At 40.5% G+C, this 18,237-nt stretch overlaps 3 protein-coding genes across 4 annotated transcripts in view; 2 read left to right on the top strand and 1 right to left on the bottom strand.

Moving 5' to 3' along the window:
- Positions 1-7,874, bottom strand: part of l(3)80Fj (lethal (3) 80Fj) — a 49,267-nt gene extending 41,393 nt beyond the window's left edge. Inside the window, 10 exon segments of the mRNA XM_074088417.1 lie at positions 531-690; positions 1,723-1,884; positions 3,319-3,516; positions 4,084-4,259; positions 4,753-5,005; positions 5,226-5,387; positions 6,113-6,305; positions 6,686-6,881; positions 7,590-7,692; positions 7,768-7,874. Coding sequence (XP_073944518.1) covers positions 531-690; positions 1,723-1,884; positions 3,319-3,516; positions 4,084-4,259; positions 4,753-5,005; positions 5,226-5,387; positions 6,113-6,305; positions 6,686-6,881; positions 7,590-7,692; positions 7,768-7,782 — 1,618 coding nt within the window. The 5' untranslated portion in view covers positions 7,783-7,874.
- Positions 7,875-8,109: 235 nt separating this feature from the next.
- Positions 8,110-12,266, top strand: LOC141428426 (U11/U12 small nuclear ribonucleoprotein 48 kDa protein-like). Of its 2 annotated transcripts, none has more exons than XM_074088419.1 (6): positions 8,110-8,581; positions 8,660-8,825; positions 9,528-9,590; positions 9,841-9,982; positions 10,921-11,071; positions 11,711-12,266. In XM_074088419.1, the coding sequence occupies exons 1-6, from the start codon at positions 8,468-8,470 to the stop codon at positions 12,245-12,247; spliced, it is 1,173 nt and encodes a 390-aa protein (XP_073944520.1). In that variant the 5' UTR covers positions 8,110-8,467; the 3' UTR covers positions 12,248-12,266. The 2 variants fall into 2 exon arrangements, with proteins under 2 accessions (XP_073944520.1, XP_073944519.1); XM_074088418.1 differs by having other exon boundaries at positions 9,832-9,982.
- A 4,869-nt stretch (positions 12,267-17,135) lies between these two features.
- The window catches only part of sprt (PDZ domain-containing protein sprite), a 66,384-nt gene continuing 65,282 nt past the window's right edge, over positions 17,136-18,237 (top strand). The window contains 1 exon segment of the mRNA XM_074088411.1: positions 17,136-17,305. The gene's annotated coding sequence lies outside the window, so the exon portion shown is untranslated.

Genomic DNA, 18,237 nt, shown 5'->3' with positions numbered 1-18,237 from the left:
CTTAAATTTTAGGGGGTTAGAATAGCGCTTTGTCAAGGTCACAAAAGCGCTCCTAGCCCCCAAAGAGCGTTTTCCCATTATCCGTCCTGATATTGGTGTCGGACGCCGCCCGGTTGTCGTTAAGGCAAGTAAATTAATTTATTAATTTGCTAACTATTTTTCATTTGCGACCTGACCTGATTTTATTCGAGGTAGAATATCTTATCATTCTGTAAGACAAGCCAAAGCTGTAACCGTAACTGCCGTTTAGATATTACATCGGCGCCCGACAACGATTTCGGATCGGATAATATTAAAAACGCTGAAAGTCCGGCCACAGACCTACCGATTCAAAAAAAACCGACCGCTAGAGGGCATGCAATACAAAATGTACCACTTCTCACATACCTAGACTTAGGTACCGACCCGGGTCGGTAAGCAATCTATACTACAACATCGGCAATCAGAACGTCCCGGCCGGCCGGCGTGTGCGCGGATGATCCCTAGGTCTGTGGCGGCAGCAGCTGGCAGCAGTCAGCGGCGGCCCCTACCGTCGTCGGAGGCGGCGCCGAGCGCGCGGTCGTGGAGCAGCACGTGCTTGTCGGGGTGCGCGAGCGCCGCCCACGTGGCCGCCGCCGCCGGCAGCTCGCGCTCCGTGTCCATAAGTGCCAGCGCCAGCATCGCGCAGATACCCTCGTTCACTGCCGCCGCCTGCAACCAAATATAAATAAACATGTAATAATTTACATCATTGAGGGCTCCTGTGGCAGGCTAGTTGGCGCTGACGTGAGGTCCACTCATAGAATAAGCTACGTTATTTTAGGACTGTCAATTGGTGTCAGTTGTCCCATAATATTTATTATTATTATTATTTACTGCCCGCCGCTATACCAGCACATGTTTTATTTTTTGAAATAATCTATATTAATAATTTCGTCAAGGGGTACGGTAGACTCGAACGAAATGCACATCAAATTGAAGAGCGTAAAAAATTAGTCAATCCGAGTCGACAACTTGTAGGCGGAAAATTCGGATTATCGAGTATTTTCAATATAAACTTGAATAAACTATTAGGTATATGTATAATGGCGTTGCGAAGTAAACATGTCAAAGTGGCGTTAGTGTCACGTCATCACGTGTCACAGGTTCCTATTTCGTTCTCCATTGTGACCTCTTAAGGGCCTCCACATACGGTACGATTCGTCGATTTTCATCAGATCGATCGTACAGACGAATCGTACCGTATATGGGGCCCTTTAGGTCTAATTTGTTTGATTATGAGACAGAGACGTCATAGTTATTTGGGCAAATAAGATTTAGGAGAAATATCTACCAGTGAAATACCGATTCGTAGGTTAGCTGTGAAAGTACGTTTGGGAGTATACGTCAGATTTTTCGATAAGTACGACAGTCTTTACACTGGCAAAAAAATTTTTTCAAACATATTATTATGAGTCTACATTTTACCCGAGCGAAGCCGGGTTTTCATCTAGTTGATTTTATTTCAGTGCACCTATGACTCGTGGTACCACGGATAGCGAGTGTTTGACACTAGTATAGTATTTTATGTTGTTTTATCGCTGTACAGGTTAAAACGCAGTGTGCCTAAATGGCGTTTTGCGTAGATCAAACGAGAGTAAGTAAGCGTTTAAGACTTTGGTCCATTCCGTTTTAGTTCTAGAGCGAAATAGACACACTGAGACTTAGGTCCATTGCGGTTTGGTCAAGAGTTGGTTTGTATACCTGCAGCGGCTGCTGGACGGCCTTGGCGACGGCCTGCAGCAGCGGCGGGCGCAGCGCGGCGGCCTGCGCGGGCGCACAGCCGCAGGCGCGCAGCGCGCGGGACACCAGGCACACGCCCGCCACGCGCACCGGGCCCGTCGCGCTCTTCGACGACATCGCTTTCTGTGCACACACAAATAAAACTTTGCAAAACTCAAAAACAACGCTAAATTTTCTTTTAAATTAAAACTAAAAAGGTTGCTTTCGTCTCTAGAGATATACAAAATTGGATGATCACAACATAAAGCTAAGTTACTATTTACATCAATAAGATCACAAAACTAATCAATCAAATAATTCAATTCAATTTAATAATTGTATATAGGAACTCATGTTTGACAAATAAATTATCTTTATCTTTAATAATAAGAGCACTAGTAATGTTATAGATAGTATTTTTGCCGGCGTTTACCGGTTTGTTCCCTTGTCTTGCTGTATTCTTTTTGAGGTATAATCGATGTAAAACATATTTTCAAGCAATAAAATCCAGCGTGATTTCATTACAAAGTCTGTAATTAGGGTAGGAATACACTAAACAATGTCTATAGCTTGCACATTATAATGCCAGTAGCTGATACACGTAATTAAATACGGCACTAGCGAGCGCCCTCTTTGCAGAGAGTAGCCGTATAGATAGAGTGAATATCATCGGGAAAAATCTCATCTCAATCGGAATACGACGGCACCCGAAATTTCAATCAATTATTGTATTAAACGAGTGACATTTTCATATCCATTAATATGGAAATTTATTATTTAGTGTCCAGTAGCTGTATGGTGGATACTGAACCTCATCGAGAGAACAGTTCCGATAAAATACCAAAGAACCCCGTAACACACTATCAGCTTTATTCATAAAAAAACCTTAATTGAGGTTTGATCGGTCTGTTACTTAGCAGACTGATTAAGCTTGTTAGACGGTTGTCAAGAAGTATGATTCATAAACGCTTGCTAGCAGTCTGCTAGTTGTTGAGCTGCTGATAGACGGATTAGACGCGTTATGTTGGCCACCTTGACAAATCAAAGACAAAAAATGGCCTAATCGATAATTAAAAAAAAAAATTGACAGCAGTGACAGCAAATTACCAGGAAAAAAATAAAAAGCGAGATGTTTGTTTTCCCGCCATTTCCGATCCGCATGTTTATGTTGTGCAAAAAGCCATAATTATGTTAATCATCCTTATTTTTTTTTTATATTTATTGTTAATTTATTGTTGCTAATTTAGAGGATTTTTAAATACAAATTCCTGAAAATAAATTTTCCTGTTTTTTTTTTTTAATCTGCGTAGCCCTGCCTTCACTATAAATATCTTCGGTACCTGGTTTTTTGCTCTAGTCAAAGTCAGCTGTTCAAACTTGTGGCGGCCATTTTGTCACTTAGCAGAGAGATAAAGGAGGGTCTACGGTCCTCTAACTTTAGCAGAGCCTTGATCGACTGATTAGCGCTAACAGACGTTTATGAATCATGTTTTTTAGCATCGGGCCTTCAAGGAGCCTTCAAGGAGGCTCTAACTTTTTATGAATAAGGCTGTATATCTGTATGAGACAGCCTAGTACCGTGTAGAGGTCCAGCAGCGGCGCGGGCAGCGGCGGCGCGGCGCGCGCGGCCCAGGCCTGCGCGGCGTCCAGCGCGCCGGCCAGCGTGCGCTCGTGCGACTCGCTGTCCAGCACGCGCGCCAGCCCGCCCGTCGCCACGCCCAGCAGCTCCAAGCGCTCGCTCGGGGACACGCCCAGCGCGCTCAGTGTGCTCACACCCTAACAACAAACATTACATCGCATACACTTTTGAATGGGGTCAAATAAACAGGGTATTTGACAACTCCTGAATTTGCCACATACTATATAGTCGCCACACTGTTCATATTTTGACCGTGTAATGTTACTCTGGTTTATTCATGACAATATTTACTAAGTGTGTTTCAACTCGTTTAAATTATAAACAACAGGGCCCAATATATATTTTTTTTTATTCGACTGGATGGCAAACGAGCAAGTGGGTCTCCTGATGGTAAGAGATCACCACCGCCCATGCGTTGCCTAGAGGCCTAAGATGGGATACCTCAAGTGCCAGTAATTTCACCGGCTGTCTTACTCTCCACGCCGAAACACAACAGTGCAAGCAATGCTGCTTTACGGCAGGATTAGCGAGCAAGATGGTGGTAGCAATCCGGGCGGACCTTACACAAGGTCCTACCACCTGCATCAATTGCATAAGAAAGTATAAGCTATGGTGTTAGAGAATTTCTAATAATATTTCTTGTAGATTATTATGCAGGTGGGCCCAGTTCGCGGGTGTAGGTAGAGTCCCGGCGGGCGACGTACATTGAGCACTGCGATCTTATCCTCGCTGGAGGAGAGCTTCCCGCTGGCGCCGTGGTACTCGGCGAAGGCGTGTCCCAGCAGCGCGCGCGCCGCCCCCGCGCCGCAGCGCCGCGCCAGCGCCGCCAGCGCCGCCAGCGCCGCCGACCGCACCCACGCGTCCTTCGAGTGCAGGTTCACTGCCGAACAACAGGCGGACGTTTACGAAAAATAAATACAATAAACAATAGAATATCGCCAGATGGTGTTAGTATCGAAAAGTTGATTTGAAGTTAGTCTTGCTAGAGATTGGCTCATTTAGATATTTAACCAATCAATAACCCTCCTTCTTCGCAGTCGGGTAAAAACGTGACAATAATGTAAAAGTTGACCAACAAACTTCACGATGCTAACGCGAACTAGCCTAAAACCCTGTCACAAAAACCTGTGACAGCATGATGCAAGAGAAAGAGAAAAAAAGTATTTACAAATATTGGATACCTATGCAGAAAAATATATTAAAAGGAAGAAATAAACATAGAACAGTATAAATTGGGATTAGCTTCCGGTAAATATATTAATTTTACACATGCTCCATTAAATAGCATAAAGTAACTGTTGGTACAAAAAAACTATCCATGAACTCTTTATTGGTACCAATCACAAATTCATAAACCAAATTCCACAAGTTACCTATTAAATTCTTCCCGATATCAACAGCGACTCCGTCCAGTTGGACCTCGAGCGTGTCGAAGACTGCCCCGACGGCTTCGATGATGGTCTCGGGGCTCCGCAGCATGGCCTTATGCAGCGCGGGCAGCAGCACGTCGTGGAGGTCCGCGCGGTCCAGCAGCGCCAGCAGCTCGGCGCAGCCCGCTATGTAGTTGGCGTTGGGACGCGCCTTCACGCTGATCAGGCTCTTTATGAAGCTCTCTAGCATTTTCGCCTGACAGACAAGTTGATCACTTAATAAAGTTTGTGGGCCACTGAGAATCGATTGCAGAAGAATTAAAAAAAATCAAAACTATACAATATAACTCCCTTCTGCAATTTGCTTATTATTAATATCGATCGCGAGCGTAGACATAGCCTATGGTCTTCTAAGAACTTGTTCGCATGTCACCAACGATTGAGCTACTTGCCGTGACTGTTCCCTGAGCACTGACCTTGTGCGGCGCGACGAGGGCGCGCGCGGGCTGCAGGCGCGCGTGGCGGCAGAGCGCGGAGAAGGCCACGCACACGTGCGGCCCGCTGTCCGGCGCCTGCGCCACCAGCGCCTCCACCCAGCGGTCCAGCCGCCCACCCAAGGTCAGCCATGACGCGTGCAGCTAAGGGCCATACCGGATATAACAACACAACCATATTCATTTGTATTATGACGTCAGAAGTCTCGTCCAGACCCAAAAACACAAAAGCCTGACTCAATGCTTAATTTGACCGGACATTTTACCCTATAAGTCAGACAGACATGCTCTATTAATCGTGTTTTTAAAGCCGGATATATATTTTAAAAGCAATTACTAATTAAAAATTTTCGCTCTCAACATGAACCATAAAAAAACTAAACAGACCATACTGGAAAGATTGTCTGTACATTGGCAACCCTAGTCGTGGCACTATCCTAAACGCGTTGCGAAATTAATTGCATATGGCTCGCTCAAATACATATCTAGAGCTACAAGCATTTTTACAAGGGCGTCTACAAAAGGAGAATCGCAATATCAAAAAAAATCGTATTCCTTGATTAAAAAGTTTTTGATGAAACATGTCGAAGAAACATTGCTAGAAAACCTGATTTTGATGAAACATGTCGAAGAAACATTGCTAGAAAACCTGATTTGACATAAAGAAAACTGCATTCAAATCGGTCCACCCGGTTTAGAGCTACGGTGCCCACAGTACACACATAGCGGTCAAACTTTATTACACCCCTCTTTTTGCGTCAGGGGTTAAAAAAAACTGGAACTATGTTAACAAAAATGCCATACTTAAAAATTCACATGGAACAATGTCCATCTGAAAATTAAACCAACGTTGAAATAGAACAGCTAACCTTAGAGAATGCCTTCTCGTTCTGGCGCTTGTCTCCGTAAGCGACGACGACGGCGAGCAGGTTGGCCTGCGCCAGCACGAGCGCGGCGTAGTCGACGCCGTCGCCGTCGCCCTCCTCGCCGCCGCGCAGCGCGCCCTCCGCCACCACCGTCGACCAGCGCAGCGCGAACAGCCCGCTCTGGCATGTGCTCTTACTGACGGGGGAAAGGCCAATCAACAACTAATTCATACAGCAGGGCTCGCCAAACTTAACGAAACGAAACTACACAGGTTGTGACATAACATAAGGTTTCATTTGGTGACAAAATAAATATCTGATGCGTTTATTATTTGTATCATTTGTTTAAATTTAGGTTAAACTAGGTTTGTGTTTGGTGTTTGGTCTGGCCATGCATACTATATTTCAGTTTTTGTACGCAGAATTTGTTTATCATACACCCTTGGAAACAATTCATTTTCATAATAAAAGGGTACTGCACTGCATCAGGATGGAAGGACTCGAAAATAGGACTCTCTTGCCTTGGCCCTTGCATCAAATGTGGAGGGCATTCATAAAAAAAAAAGTGAATCTCACGATGTAGCAGTATTCCGGAGCTGCTCTGAGACCTCGAGCAGCACAGGCAGCAAGCTTCGAAGTGTCCACTCGCGGTGGCTGGAGGCCAGGTAAGCCAGCAAGTTCTTCACGTAGGACTGGGACGTTGAGTCGCGGTACCGGTGCAGCGTGAGCATGAGCACCCGACAAACATAGCGCACTGCTGGTTCTGTGATGCCTGCACCACAAATAATTCTCAACATCAGGGGTGTGCTCAACATTAAAAATAGTTAGTTATAATAGATACTATGCAGTTGTCAGATAAGAACTACATTATGTAGTAGTATTATATCTTATTCCATCACATCTAAACCGCTGCACCAATTTAGATGAAATTTGGTATACAGATAGTTTGAGTCCCGGGGAAGGACATAGGATAGTTTTCTACAGTCTATTTATATGTTAATCATTTAGTATTACTGTATTGTAGCAGTAAAAATAGTTCAACCTTCATTAAAAACTAAAATGTCTCATAATTCTGTTTCAGATATCTGCCTGTTTCAGAAATACAAGCACAAAAGAACATAGATTAAATACTGCATTAAGGAATATCTTTGAATATCAATAGTAGTAAATATATTGTAAAATTAAGAGATAGTTATCATTCCAGTTCTTTCTAAGTATGGTGTAATTATGGTTTCTTGCATTCAACATTAGGACATTTAAACCTAAAATATACAGTTAACTGTACAAATTAAGCTACCTAATAGCTTTCTATGGTCTTAGTTAAATGTTGCAACTTACAAGCTATAAAAATAGAATACTGGATCAATAAGCTCCAGGCACAACCTATAACGTCAATAATTTCCAAGCACTTTAGATACTTTTGTTTTTCTGATCACTATGTAAGCTAACATTATGCATGAAAGGTGTTGTTCTCACTTACCTGGTGTTGATAAAACATCTTGAATTTCCTTTACTACTTCACGTCGCCCCTTCAAACTTGCGGTCTGGATTTTAAAAGATATGTCCTTCAGTTTCTTCTGAACCTGGTAACAAAATGATAAGTACAGAATCTCCATATAGTCTGATATCATTGTTAAGCACGTGTGAATTGAAATTACCTCGGAATCTGCCATTTTTAACACACATTCAGGATTTCCACACACGTCTTCATGCGGTGGAAATGGATGAGTAGAAGAACTGTCAAAATTCTACATCCTCGGTTCCACAGATAGTTTATTTTTTAAGTTTGCTATACACGATAGATATTGAGATTTTTCAGCGTTTTTATTTGTATGTGAAATTGTCAGTCGCAGAGGGCCTAATGAAATTCGAAAATCGGAGCGGAGTTAGCATAAGAGTCAGAGGGATGGAAATGGAACGACACTAACTTCGATTTTCAAATTTCGTAGTAGCAGGGTCTTTTCATAATGGTAAAAACTAAAAACTAGCGCTGGCAACTAAGATCCGGAATATGGGCTACTACCAAATTCGAAAGTCGAAGTTCATATCTTACCGTCTCGCTGACGCTTATATTATTTAATACGAGAGTTATAGGAGCGGTACGATACGAATTTCGATTTTCGAATTTCGTAGTAGCCCTCAAGGTTTGACGTTGACGTCTAGTTTAGTAGTTTATAGTTTTATTTGCAGATATAATATTTATTTTGCAAAGAAAAAGAATTAAAAATTGCTGAACTGAACTACACTATTTTATTTCGAAGAAAGAAATACATATAAATTTTTAAATATAGCACTAAATCTGCGTTGCTACAAAATTTAAAGATAGACAAATTCAAGCACAACTGAAATAAGTTTAAAATGGATAAAAGGCGGACGGAGTTATCCAAACTAAGTTCATATATCCAAAGCATTGACACTGAAGTCACTATGATTCTGCAAAGTTTGCAATGGGATCGTCAATATTTGATTGAGGTAAAAAAAACACAAAATAAGTAAAATTTATTTATTTTATAGGTTATTGACATTGGTTATAATTACTAATCTTTCCAGGGTTTACCAATGGCTCCATGCAGGTATGACTGCAGTCACACAGTTCCACCAAACAGGCTGGACATTCATGAGAGGGAATGCCGCTTGCGAAGTGCAGGGTACTCGACAGATGAGCAACTGTTGCCAGAACCACTTGATGCCCAAGCTGACACTCTCATTACACTAAGTATGATACTTATATTATTGTTAACAAAGTAGAGACAAAAACCAGGCATTCAGTACTTGTCAAAATAGAAGCCTAACGGGTGGGAGGATGCAGGGGGGGGGAAAGGAAAACGGACAGAGATAATTGTTTTTATTCGGTACAAATAATTAGCGGTCCCCATTTATTTATATTATGAAAAGCTTATTGCTTTTCAGCTAAATAGGTATTTTGAAAGTAGTGATGAGGATTAGTTCTGTTTTATGTAAGACTTTCCAAGATAAATCAATTTATTACTTATCCAGTACAGTTCTTTTTATTGTTTCCTTGCATTCATTTTTAAATATATATTTTTTTTTTATTCAACTGGATGGCAAACGAGCAAGTGGGTCTCCTGATGATAAGAGATCACCACCGCCCATAGACACCTGCAACACCAGGGGGGTTGCAGATGCGTTGCCAACCTAGAGGCCTAAGATGGGATACCTAGAGTGCCAGTAATTTCACCGGCTGTCTTACTCTCCACGTCGAAACACAACAGTGCAAGCACTGCTGTTTCACGGCAGGATTAGCGAGCAAGATGGTGGTAGCAATCCGGGCGGACCTACAAAATACAAAAAACACATTCAGACAGAAATACATTCTTATATTGGTTTCACACTATTGTTGTGTATTGTCACATTGGCTCTACAAATAGTTTCTGATCATGCCTTTTAATAATTACAGATAAAGATGATATTACAAACATCATAGAGTATGCAGCAAAGATAGATCCACTCTTCCAGAAAGGTAAGAAGCACCACAATTTTAACTTCAATATATTATTTGCCAATTTAGGTACCCACTAATATTTCATAATTTTTACAGTGCATACAGTATCTTGTCCCAGATTCATGGGCTAATTGTATCCTTTATTAATTAGATTAATATTTGTATGAAATTTATAATCATAGTTTAATTTTTGAAAATATGTACAACATATTGAATGTAATTTTACCTGCAACATGTAAGTTTCCTGAATATAACCAAGGGCACCAAGGCAGGGGACCTGAGGAGTGCCAGCCGTTGACCCTGGAGCGCCTGCAGCATGCCTACAGCATGGACGAACGCCGGGCCATACATGATGCTGTGGTAAACGCAGTGCCCTCCTGCCATCATCTACTGGAGCTTGCCTTACCACAGTAAGCATTATTCCATATACGTGTATTTATTTTAGTTGTATGCGTGTACCTGTGGGCTGAGGTGTTAGAGGCACTGCTGTTCACATCACACTTACCCAACCTAACACCATGTTGTATAGAAATTAGAAATTACTTGCATTTGGTTAAAATAGATCCACCACCCTTAATTGATTTAGTAACTGATCTCTTTTCTTCTTAAATTTAAGAGCTATATTCTTGTTGGTGGAGTAATTGCCACTCCGCACGGTCTTTGGCCAGCTGTTTGACTTCCTGATACTACACAACACTTACCCTTTCCTTCACCTAGTTAAAATAAGTCAATCTTGGTCTTCCTCTTCCTCGTTTGCTGTCTATTTTTCATTCCAGCAGCTAACAGCAACTTTGATAACAGCAGCAAACACAGATTGATAATTTGAAACTTTTGATATTATACCTATGAATTATTTATCCTCGTAATTCCTTGTGTACAAGACTTCACAAAGTAGAAATCAATTGTAAGAATAACTGCTGAATGTACCTGGTGGAGTACAATTTTTTTAATGAAATATGAACTTTAAATTTATGTAAGTAATTGCCAAAATCACAAAACTTAGAATTCTCGGCTCGGTCTGTAGAACTATGTATGATAAAAAAAGGTCAGGACTGAAGTTATACGCTGATGGAGCCTTGCTGCTCAGGCCCTGTACTATGAAGTGCAAAAATCGAACCTCGGTCTCTTGCCATCCCACTGACACTAATATTGTTTAATACGAGAGTGCGTGGGACGGCACAACACGAACTTTGATTTTCGAATTTAATAGTAGCCCGCTGCTCAGTTGCTCATTTCTTGTCTCATTTTTATTCTTCTTTATCAATGAAAGACAAAGTTTGTGTATCTATGGTGTCTCGAAAAATGTGAATATTATGAGTAATGTCCTCTTGACGGCACGTTGTTGCAGCGGCGAAGGGTCGCAGCCGGGCGCGCGGAGCAAGTCGCGCGCGGCCGTGCTGGCAGAGCTGCGCGACATGAAGCGCCGCCGCACCAAGTACCGCGGCGCCGCCAAGACGCGCAACTACTCGGACGTACTGCGGGACCTCATCGCCACACAGGTTACCTACTTTATTTGTTACATACAGGCTTTTATTTTACTTGCAGCGTTCGTATGTATGTTGTGGTTTCATATTTGCAAACCATTGTTCGACCACTTCCCGATAGTAATAAAATTATAGTTGTCCCGACCAGGATTGTCCCCGCAGGTTAATGGCATCAGCTTGAATGTTGGTACGAATATATAAGTTTAGATAACTAACAATGCAAGTACAGTCAACGAAAAGTACTTTGTAGAAAAAGATCATAATAAAAATATAATGAAGTAGTTATTTTAGATTAGCAGTTATATTACAACCAATGGTTTAAAATCATGTTAAAGAAAAAGTATATATAGTCGGGATCATTCATTTATATCTGTTCAAAGTTTGAAAAATATGTGCCTTGACTATCAATTAAATAAACACCTGATGCAAGAGTTAGACAGGATTCATTTATTTTAAATTTAAAAAATACCAGTTATTGTCCTCTATCTCACCTAACGGTAAGTGTAGATAATGACTGATATTTACTGGTTCAGTAACAGTTTTCTCCGACCTTCAAGTTCTAAAATGTACTTAATTATCTGCATAAACATGAGGAATCACCCACTCCATATCTATACATGGCTGTATTTACCTAATCACATGATTACTTTATAGATGGAGCATTATTCTGAAACGCAATCTGCAGTCAGCGACGCTGGACAGCCCCATAATTTGAACACTAATAAAGAAACAAACAGATCCAAAAAATATGAAGAGGTTCATATTAAGGAAGAACCTGTAGAAGGCAGATACAGAGAACCTGAATCGAGACAAAAGGATAAACCTAGAGATACCCACAAGGAAAGAGAGAGGGAAAAGAAATATGGTGATTATAAAAGAGATAAGCATAGAGACGAAAGGGACAGATACTCTAGTTCTTCGAAAGAGAGCAACAGAGATAGAAATTACTATAGAAGCAGAGACAGACATAGAAAAGATGAAACAGGAGACTCGAGTCATTCAAGGACGAGGGAATACAAAGATAGTTCAAAACCATCGAGGTATAGTGACTCCAAAGACAAGCATGAACGCAGCGACCGCCACGGCTCTGACGAGCGCTCGCACAGACAAGATAGGTACAAAAGATATTACGATTTCAAACAGGAGGATTATGAGTTTAATTTAAAACGAATGAAGCGTGAAAAGGACTGAATATATTTTGATTTGAAATTTGAAATGGTCTTATTTACCTCACTAAACTGACTGACTGAATGACTTTTTACAAATTATTTCATTTCAATTATGTATTTATCTATATAAGTATGTTTATCCGTTGCCTAGTATCCATAGTACAAGCACAGTGTAAGCTTAGACTTTGGTACAAGCTTTGCTTAGTTTGGGACTAGGTCAATTGGTGTCAAGTGTCCAATGATATATTTATTTATATTTAATTTAAATATGACGTCATGGACTTCATTATTATCTCGTATCGATTTAATTTGGTAGTTAGCAAAGTTCAGTGAATGCGTTTCTTTTTTGTTTTTTACTGCGTAATATATTTTGCTTACCATTTTTTGCCATAATTAAATCTCAGACGCTATTATAGTCGAAGCATATTCCACGCAAAGTTTACCTAAATAATTGAGTGCAACGACCCCTCCTAATTTGTGTGGATGCCTTTTATGATTCAATGTGCGGCCACATGCTAGTCGCTCGACGCTCTTGTCCAGCGATAAATCTGGTCACGTGACCCTATTTTAAATTGCCCGCGACTCAAAAAAGCAGCGTCAAGAGGGCTGCTTGCGGGAATGATCTTGGTCTTGGAAGCTGATTTCTTAATCTCATTTAGCAGCAGTCGTGGCAGTGGTACAGATAAAATAAATTGTAGTGGTCATCCCGTAAAACCCATATCGAAAATACAAACTGAAATATACATGCATAGAAAAACCAGACAAATAAGACCAGCCCTGGGAATCGAACCCAGGTCCTCGGCATTCCGTGCCACGTGCTATACCACTACACCACCACTGGACAGTGATACAGACACGAATTTCTCCTATGCACCACATATCTCAGCTTGTTTGTTTTCTTATTTTTAGTCACTTAAGCAGCGACACTAGCGACATCTATGCTGTAGCCCTCATCGAGAAACTTTCACCACCCCATTGGAACTAACCGCTCACCCGGACAAGAGATGTTGTTATTAAGCAATCAAATTTAGATTGGTTTTTTGGAATCTTTTTGTATTTTTTATTTCAATTCCAAATTTTTTTGTTACTTTTATGGTCATCCCGTAAAACCCATATCGAAAATACAAACTGAAATATAGATGCATAGAAAAACCAGAAAAATAAGACCACCGCAGGGAATCGAACTCAGAGTGAATGAAAAAAAAATAACAAGTATTTATCCCGAAATTGAAGGTGTTTTTTTTTCAGCGAAAAAGCTCAACATTTTCAGTTTTATCGCTATATGTCACGTGACCAGATTTGATGCTGGAAACGAGCGCCGAGCGACTGCATATGGCCGCGCCTTCACGCGTACGTTCGGCTGCCGCCGGCGCGGGCGCAGCTACAGCTCCATCTTCATCGTCACACACATAATTTCTTTACCATTTATACATTGGTAGATTGGATATGAATGTTTCATTCAAACTAAGAGAGACTAGGACGTAGTGCATCGCGTTGCTGTCCAGGATCCTTTACCGTTTTCATGGTCTGCCAGTTTCACCATCATCATCATCATCATCAGCCCGAAGACGTCCACTGCTGGACAAAGGCCTCCCCCTTAGAACGGCACAATGAACGACAACTCGCCACTTGCATCCACCGGTTTCCGCTACTCTCACGATGTCGTCAGTCCACCTGGTGGGAGGCCTGCCAACGCTTCGCTTCCAGTGCGCTTCCAGTTTCACCAATCCTTATTAAATATTACAAATGTGAAAGTATGTCTGTCCATCTGTTACCTCTTCATGATTAAATTTTAATCGCTGAACCGAGTGTAATGAAATTTGCTATGAAGATAGTTTGAGATCATGGAAAAAGAATAGGATAGTTAGTTATTATCAGGGAAAATTGCAAAGTTCCAGCGGGATAGTGATAAACGAATTTTTCGCAGACAGAGTCGCGGGCATAGACTAGTTCATTATAAAGTGAGCGAATGTTAACTCCAATAAAAAACAGTTGAATTCATCAAATAGATAATGCATTTTTTAATCGTATTAAATATTCAAACGTCATTTATTACTCACCGTTGATGATCTCTCAGTAGCCTAGAAACATTAAAAATTAAACAGGTAATTATGGCTTCTAATTAAAACCCAAATGCTTTTGAAAGCGTAGGAAGCGCAAAAACAGCACATTAAAATATCTAGGCGACCTGCTCGGCTAAAACGCTTGACGATTTTGCGTTTCTCACTCAGTGTCACTCTGTCTGACTTGGTTGTTTAGATAGGGAGGCATGTAGAGGGCAGTCGCGGCCGCTCGTGCTAGCCGCGGTGGCAGCGGAGCAGGCGCGTGCGCAATGGGACTGTGACGACGCGCGCGTGTATTCTCTAATTACTTAGGTACCTATTAGATCACTAACTAATTAAATACTCTGCTGCTGTGGATCACATATTTTAAAGATTACAATAATAGAAAATGTTCTGATTTAGTTTGTAACACAGGAACACTACCTATACTAACTAACATAATTAATGTTTTTTAGTATCGTTTTTAGGGTTCCGGAGCCAAAATGGCAAAAACGGAAACCTTATAGTTTCGCCATGTCTGTCTGTCTGTCTGTCCGTCCGCGGCATTGCTCAGGGACTATCAATGCTGGAAAGCTGTAATTTTGCACGGATATATACATATATAAACTATGCCGACAAAATGGTAAAATAAAAAAAAAATAAAAAAAAATTTTTTTGTGGTACCATTGACGTAAAGTGGGGGTGTTTTTTTTTCTCATCCAACCCTATAGGATGGGGTATCGTTGGATAGGTCTTTTAAAACCATTAGGGGTTTGCTGAGATTTTTCCACACACCGGTTTAGATTTAAGAGGGGGAGGGACGCTCGATTTTCATGAAAATTTGCACTTTAAAGTTGAATATTTCGCAAACAAATTACTGAATCGAAAAATCGTCTGAACAAACCCCTGATGATTCTAAAAGACCGATCCAACGATACCCCACACTATAGGGCTGGATGAGAAAAAAAAACACCCCCACTTTACGTCTATGGGAGGTACCCTAAAAAATTTATTTTTGAATTTTTTATTGTACCATTTTGTCGGCATAGTTTACATATATATCCGTGCAAAATTACAGCTTTCTAGCATTGATAGTCCCTGAGCAAAGCCGCGGACGGACAGACAGACAGACATGGCGAAACTAAGGGTTCCGTTTTTGCCATTTTGGCTCCGGAACCCTAAAATCAAGTTAGAGAGCCCTTTACGGACTACCTTATTTATAACGTTTTGATTTCGAACTACAATGTTCCAATTATACAAATAATTGCGCAGACTCACCTTCTTCCGACGCTCTTGATTGACACGACGATTTCTAGGCGTGCAATTGCCGCATCCAAACCGGCTAATGAACATACTACGCCAGTGGCTACGCACTTACGAAACACGCAATAACAGTTATTATTGCAACTAGACGGAAAATTGATTTAAATAAAACATGGTAAGTATTCGCTTCAATCTGAGATTGAATAGGATTTCCCGATGAAACGGTTAAGTACTTATTTGCTTAAGTGCTGGTTCTTGCGAGCAGCGGATGACGCTGTTTAGAGGCGTTTAGCGGCGAAGGGGACCTTTAACAATCTTAACTGTAATGTTTCTATCAGAGTAAACCTTGAGAGTTCAAATTAAGATAATCTACTAGTTAAGTAGCTTGGGTATGTATGATACATTACACCAGGCACTGATTTTTAATGAGAAACGATTGAACAATGTTTTCAAAAACGTCTGTACCTATCTGATAGTGATAAGAGTTGCGCGTGTGTTTCTTAATAGGTAGTTATTTGTCTGATTAGGTATTCATAAGTTATATAAGATTAGCACATGATAAACGTAGGTAATAAATACATTGCACTTTATTCGAAGGGATAAGTTCGTCTTTGATGGGGAAGAAACAAAATATCATATATTTTTAATTATCTATACTTTACCACTAAAAATAATTACTCTACTAGTAATTTAAGTATTTTATGCGTATTAAATATAATGAGATGTACAAAGAAAAACTTATCCCTTAAAGGGATCTCTTCCAGTTAAGTTTGTTAAGCTTATGGATTTTAAACTTGTATATTTTTAGTTTAATTTCTAGTCACAGGCCCGCGACGTCGAAGCTCCCAAGACGATCCCATAGAGCTTATGGGAACGGAAGCAATACCATGCCCTCGGTACCGCTCTGCTTTCAGAGCATGACATGAGTTCGTGTGAGCTAACTTTGGGGGCGGCAGACGTGAGCTTGCCTTCGGAATCCAAAAGTTTAATGGTTACTTGACCTGAAATGTAAATTTCAGAATTAAATTATTATTATTATAATTATTTATTTTTTTAATTTATGACGGTGGAAGCAGTCTACACTTCCACTGAACGTAGATTATAGTTAGTGTTTAGTTTTGTAACTAAGGGACCCCATACATCCCTGTATTATTATTATTATTTTTTGTATTTTCTTTTATTTCATTGTATACTGTAGTTTTTAAGTATTTTATTTGTAATTATTTTATGTTGAAAAATTGACTTTCTGCCAAGTTTCTTGCGGCGCATTCTTCTTGGCAATGATGGTCTTTCCGAAAGCGCTGGTAGTTTAAAAAATGACGTGTAAAAGTGCCCATTGCGGCCTATTTACTGAATAAATGATTTTGATTTTTGATTTTGATTTTTATTAACTTTAGAACGATTATCTTATCTTAATATTATTGTTTTTGTTTTTCTTATTATTAATTAGTAGGGACCTATAATTTTAGTGCAAATGTTATTTAAAAACTAGTGGTGGGCCGCCGGCCGCGAGGCGCCTCGGCTCGCAGCCCCGACCCCGAGCGGCGCCGCGACGAAGCCCCGAGCCCCAACCAAACCCCAGCCAAGCCAGTCCACTCGCGAGCTCGGAGCGAAGCGCCCGGCTCCGCAGCCTTCCCAGTAAGCACGATTGCGCGTAAAGGACGATACTTAGAAGAGTTTTGTGGGATTTAGTGTTGTGGTTTAAAGTGACAATGTGGTTTATGTGTGTTGGTTCAACTGGACATTAAAGGGATTTTTGTTTTTTGTTTGTTTTGGTAAGTTTTCTTTCATAACTTTTGCTTAGTTTATTTTGCATTTTATGTTTACACATATGAATACGAATAAAACTAATTAAATTTTTATTGATGTGACTTAAAAAAGTTCTGAATCTATTTTTCAAACTTGGTTTAAGTTTGACAGTTACATTAAACTGAGCAAATTAAATTGAGATTTATTTTTTACTAGCTGTTGCCCGCGGCTTCGCCCCCGTTGTTGTTTTTCTTCCATAAAACCTTCTCCTGACAATAAAGAACACAACAAAATGAGAATAAGCGAAATCGGTCTAGCCGTTCCCGAGTTTTGCGCTTAGCAGCACATTAATATTTATATAGATTTAAGATTAATAAGATTTGATAAGATTGTCTAAAAGAACTACCTAAACATTATTATGATCTTGTGATAACTTTGCTAGTAGCTGGAAGACTTTATGTAGCGAGTGTATGAGGTTCTGTGAGGCGAAGGAGGACCGTCCGTCTTCACTAAATTGTTTGTAAATGTTAATTCTGTTATCTTTTGTGCCATGTGTCATGTGTTGTGCTTGTTAATATTTTATGAATTTCACAGTGTTTTGGCTTGTCTGTAATGCTGTGTAATTATTTCATTAAATAAATAAATAAATCTTTAAGCAGTTCTCTGGCTCAGTACAGCCACATAAAATAAAGTGCTCATCTAACTGTAATAGGCACATAAATTAGCATTTAAAGTAACTAAGTATACATACACTCGAGTCCGACCACGGTCGGTTGGAATTTTGCTCCGGTTCGCGTGTCAAAACAATTTACTATGCAGACACGAGCTCGAAATACAGCCGGTTGTAAACATAAAGTAACCAGTACCTAAACATCCACCGTAAGCTATCCTCCTGTCTTAGAAGCATTAAAATCGCGTACACGCGAGCTACCTCTCGAGGTAGTAAGCGAGCGCAACG

This window comes from Choristoneura fumiferana, chromosome 5 (assembly GCF_025370935.1).
Source record: "Choristoneura fumiferana chromosome 5, NRCan_CFum_1, whole genome shotgun sequence".
Taxonomy (NCBI): Eukaryota; Metazoa; Arthropoda; class Insecta; order Lepidoptera; family Tortricidae; genus Choristoneura; species Choristoneura fumiferana.
Note: the sequence above shows the minus strand (reverse complement) of the source record. Positions and strands in the feature narration are given on the sequence as shown.

Excerpts from the sequence above, each read along its gene's own strand:
- LOC141428426 (XM_074088418.1), top strand. The coding sequence starts at position 8,468 with ATGGATAAAAGGCGGACGGAGTTATCCAAACTAAGTTCATATATCCAA. Across the intron at positions 8,582-8,659 it reads ATCGTCAATATTTGATTGAG|GGTTTACCAATGGCTCCATG; the intron begins GTAAAAAAAACA and ends TAATCTTTCCAG. Across the intron at positions 8,826-9,527 it reads TGACACTCTCATTACACTAA|ATAAAGATGATATTACAAAC; the intron begins GTATGATACTTA and ends TAATAATTACAG.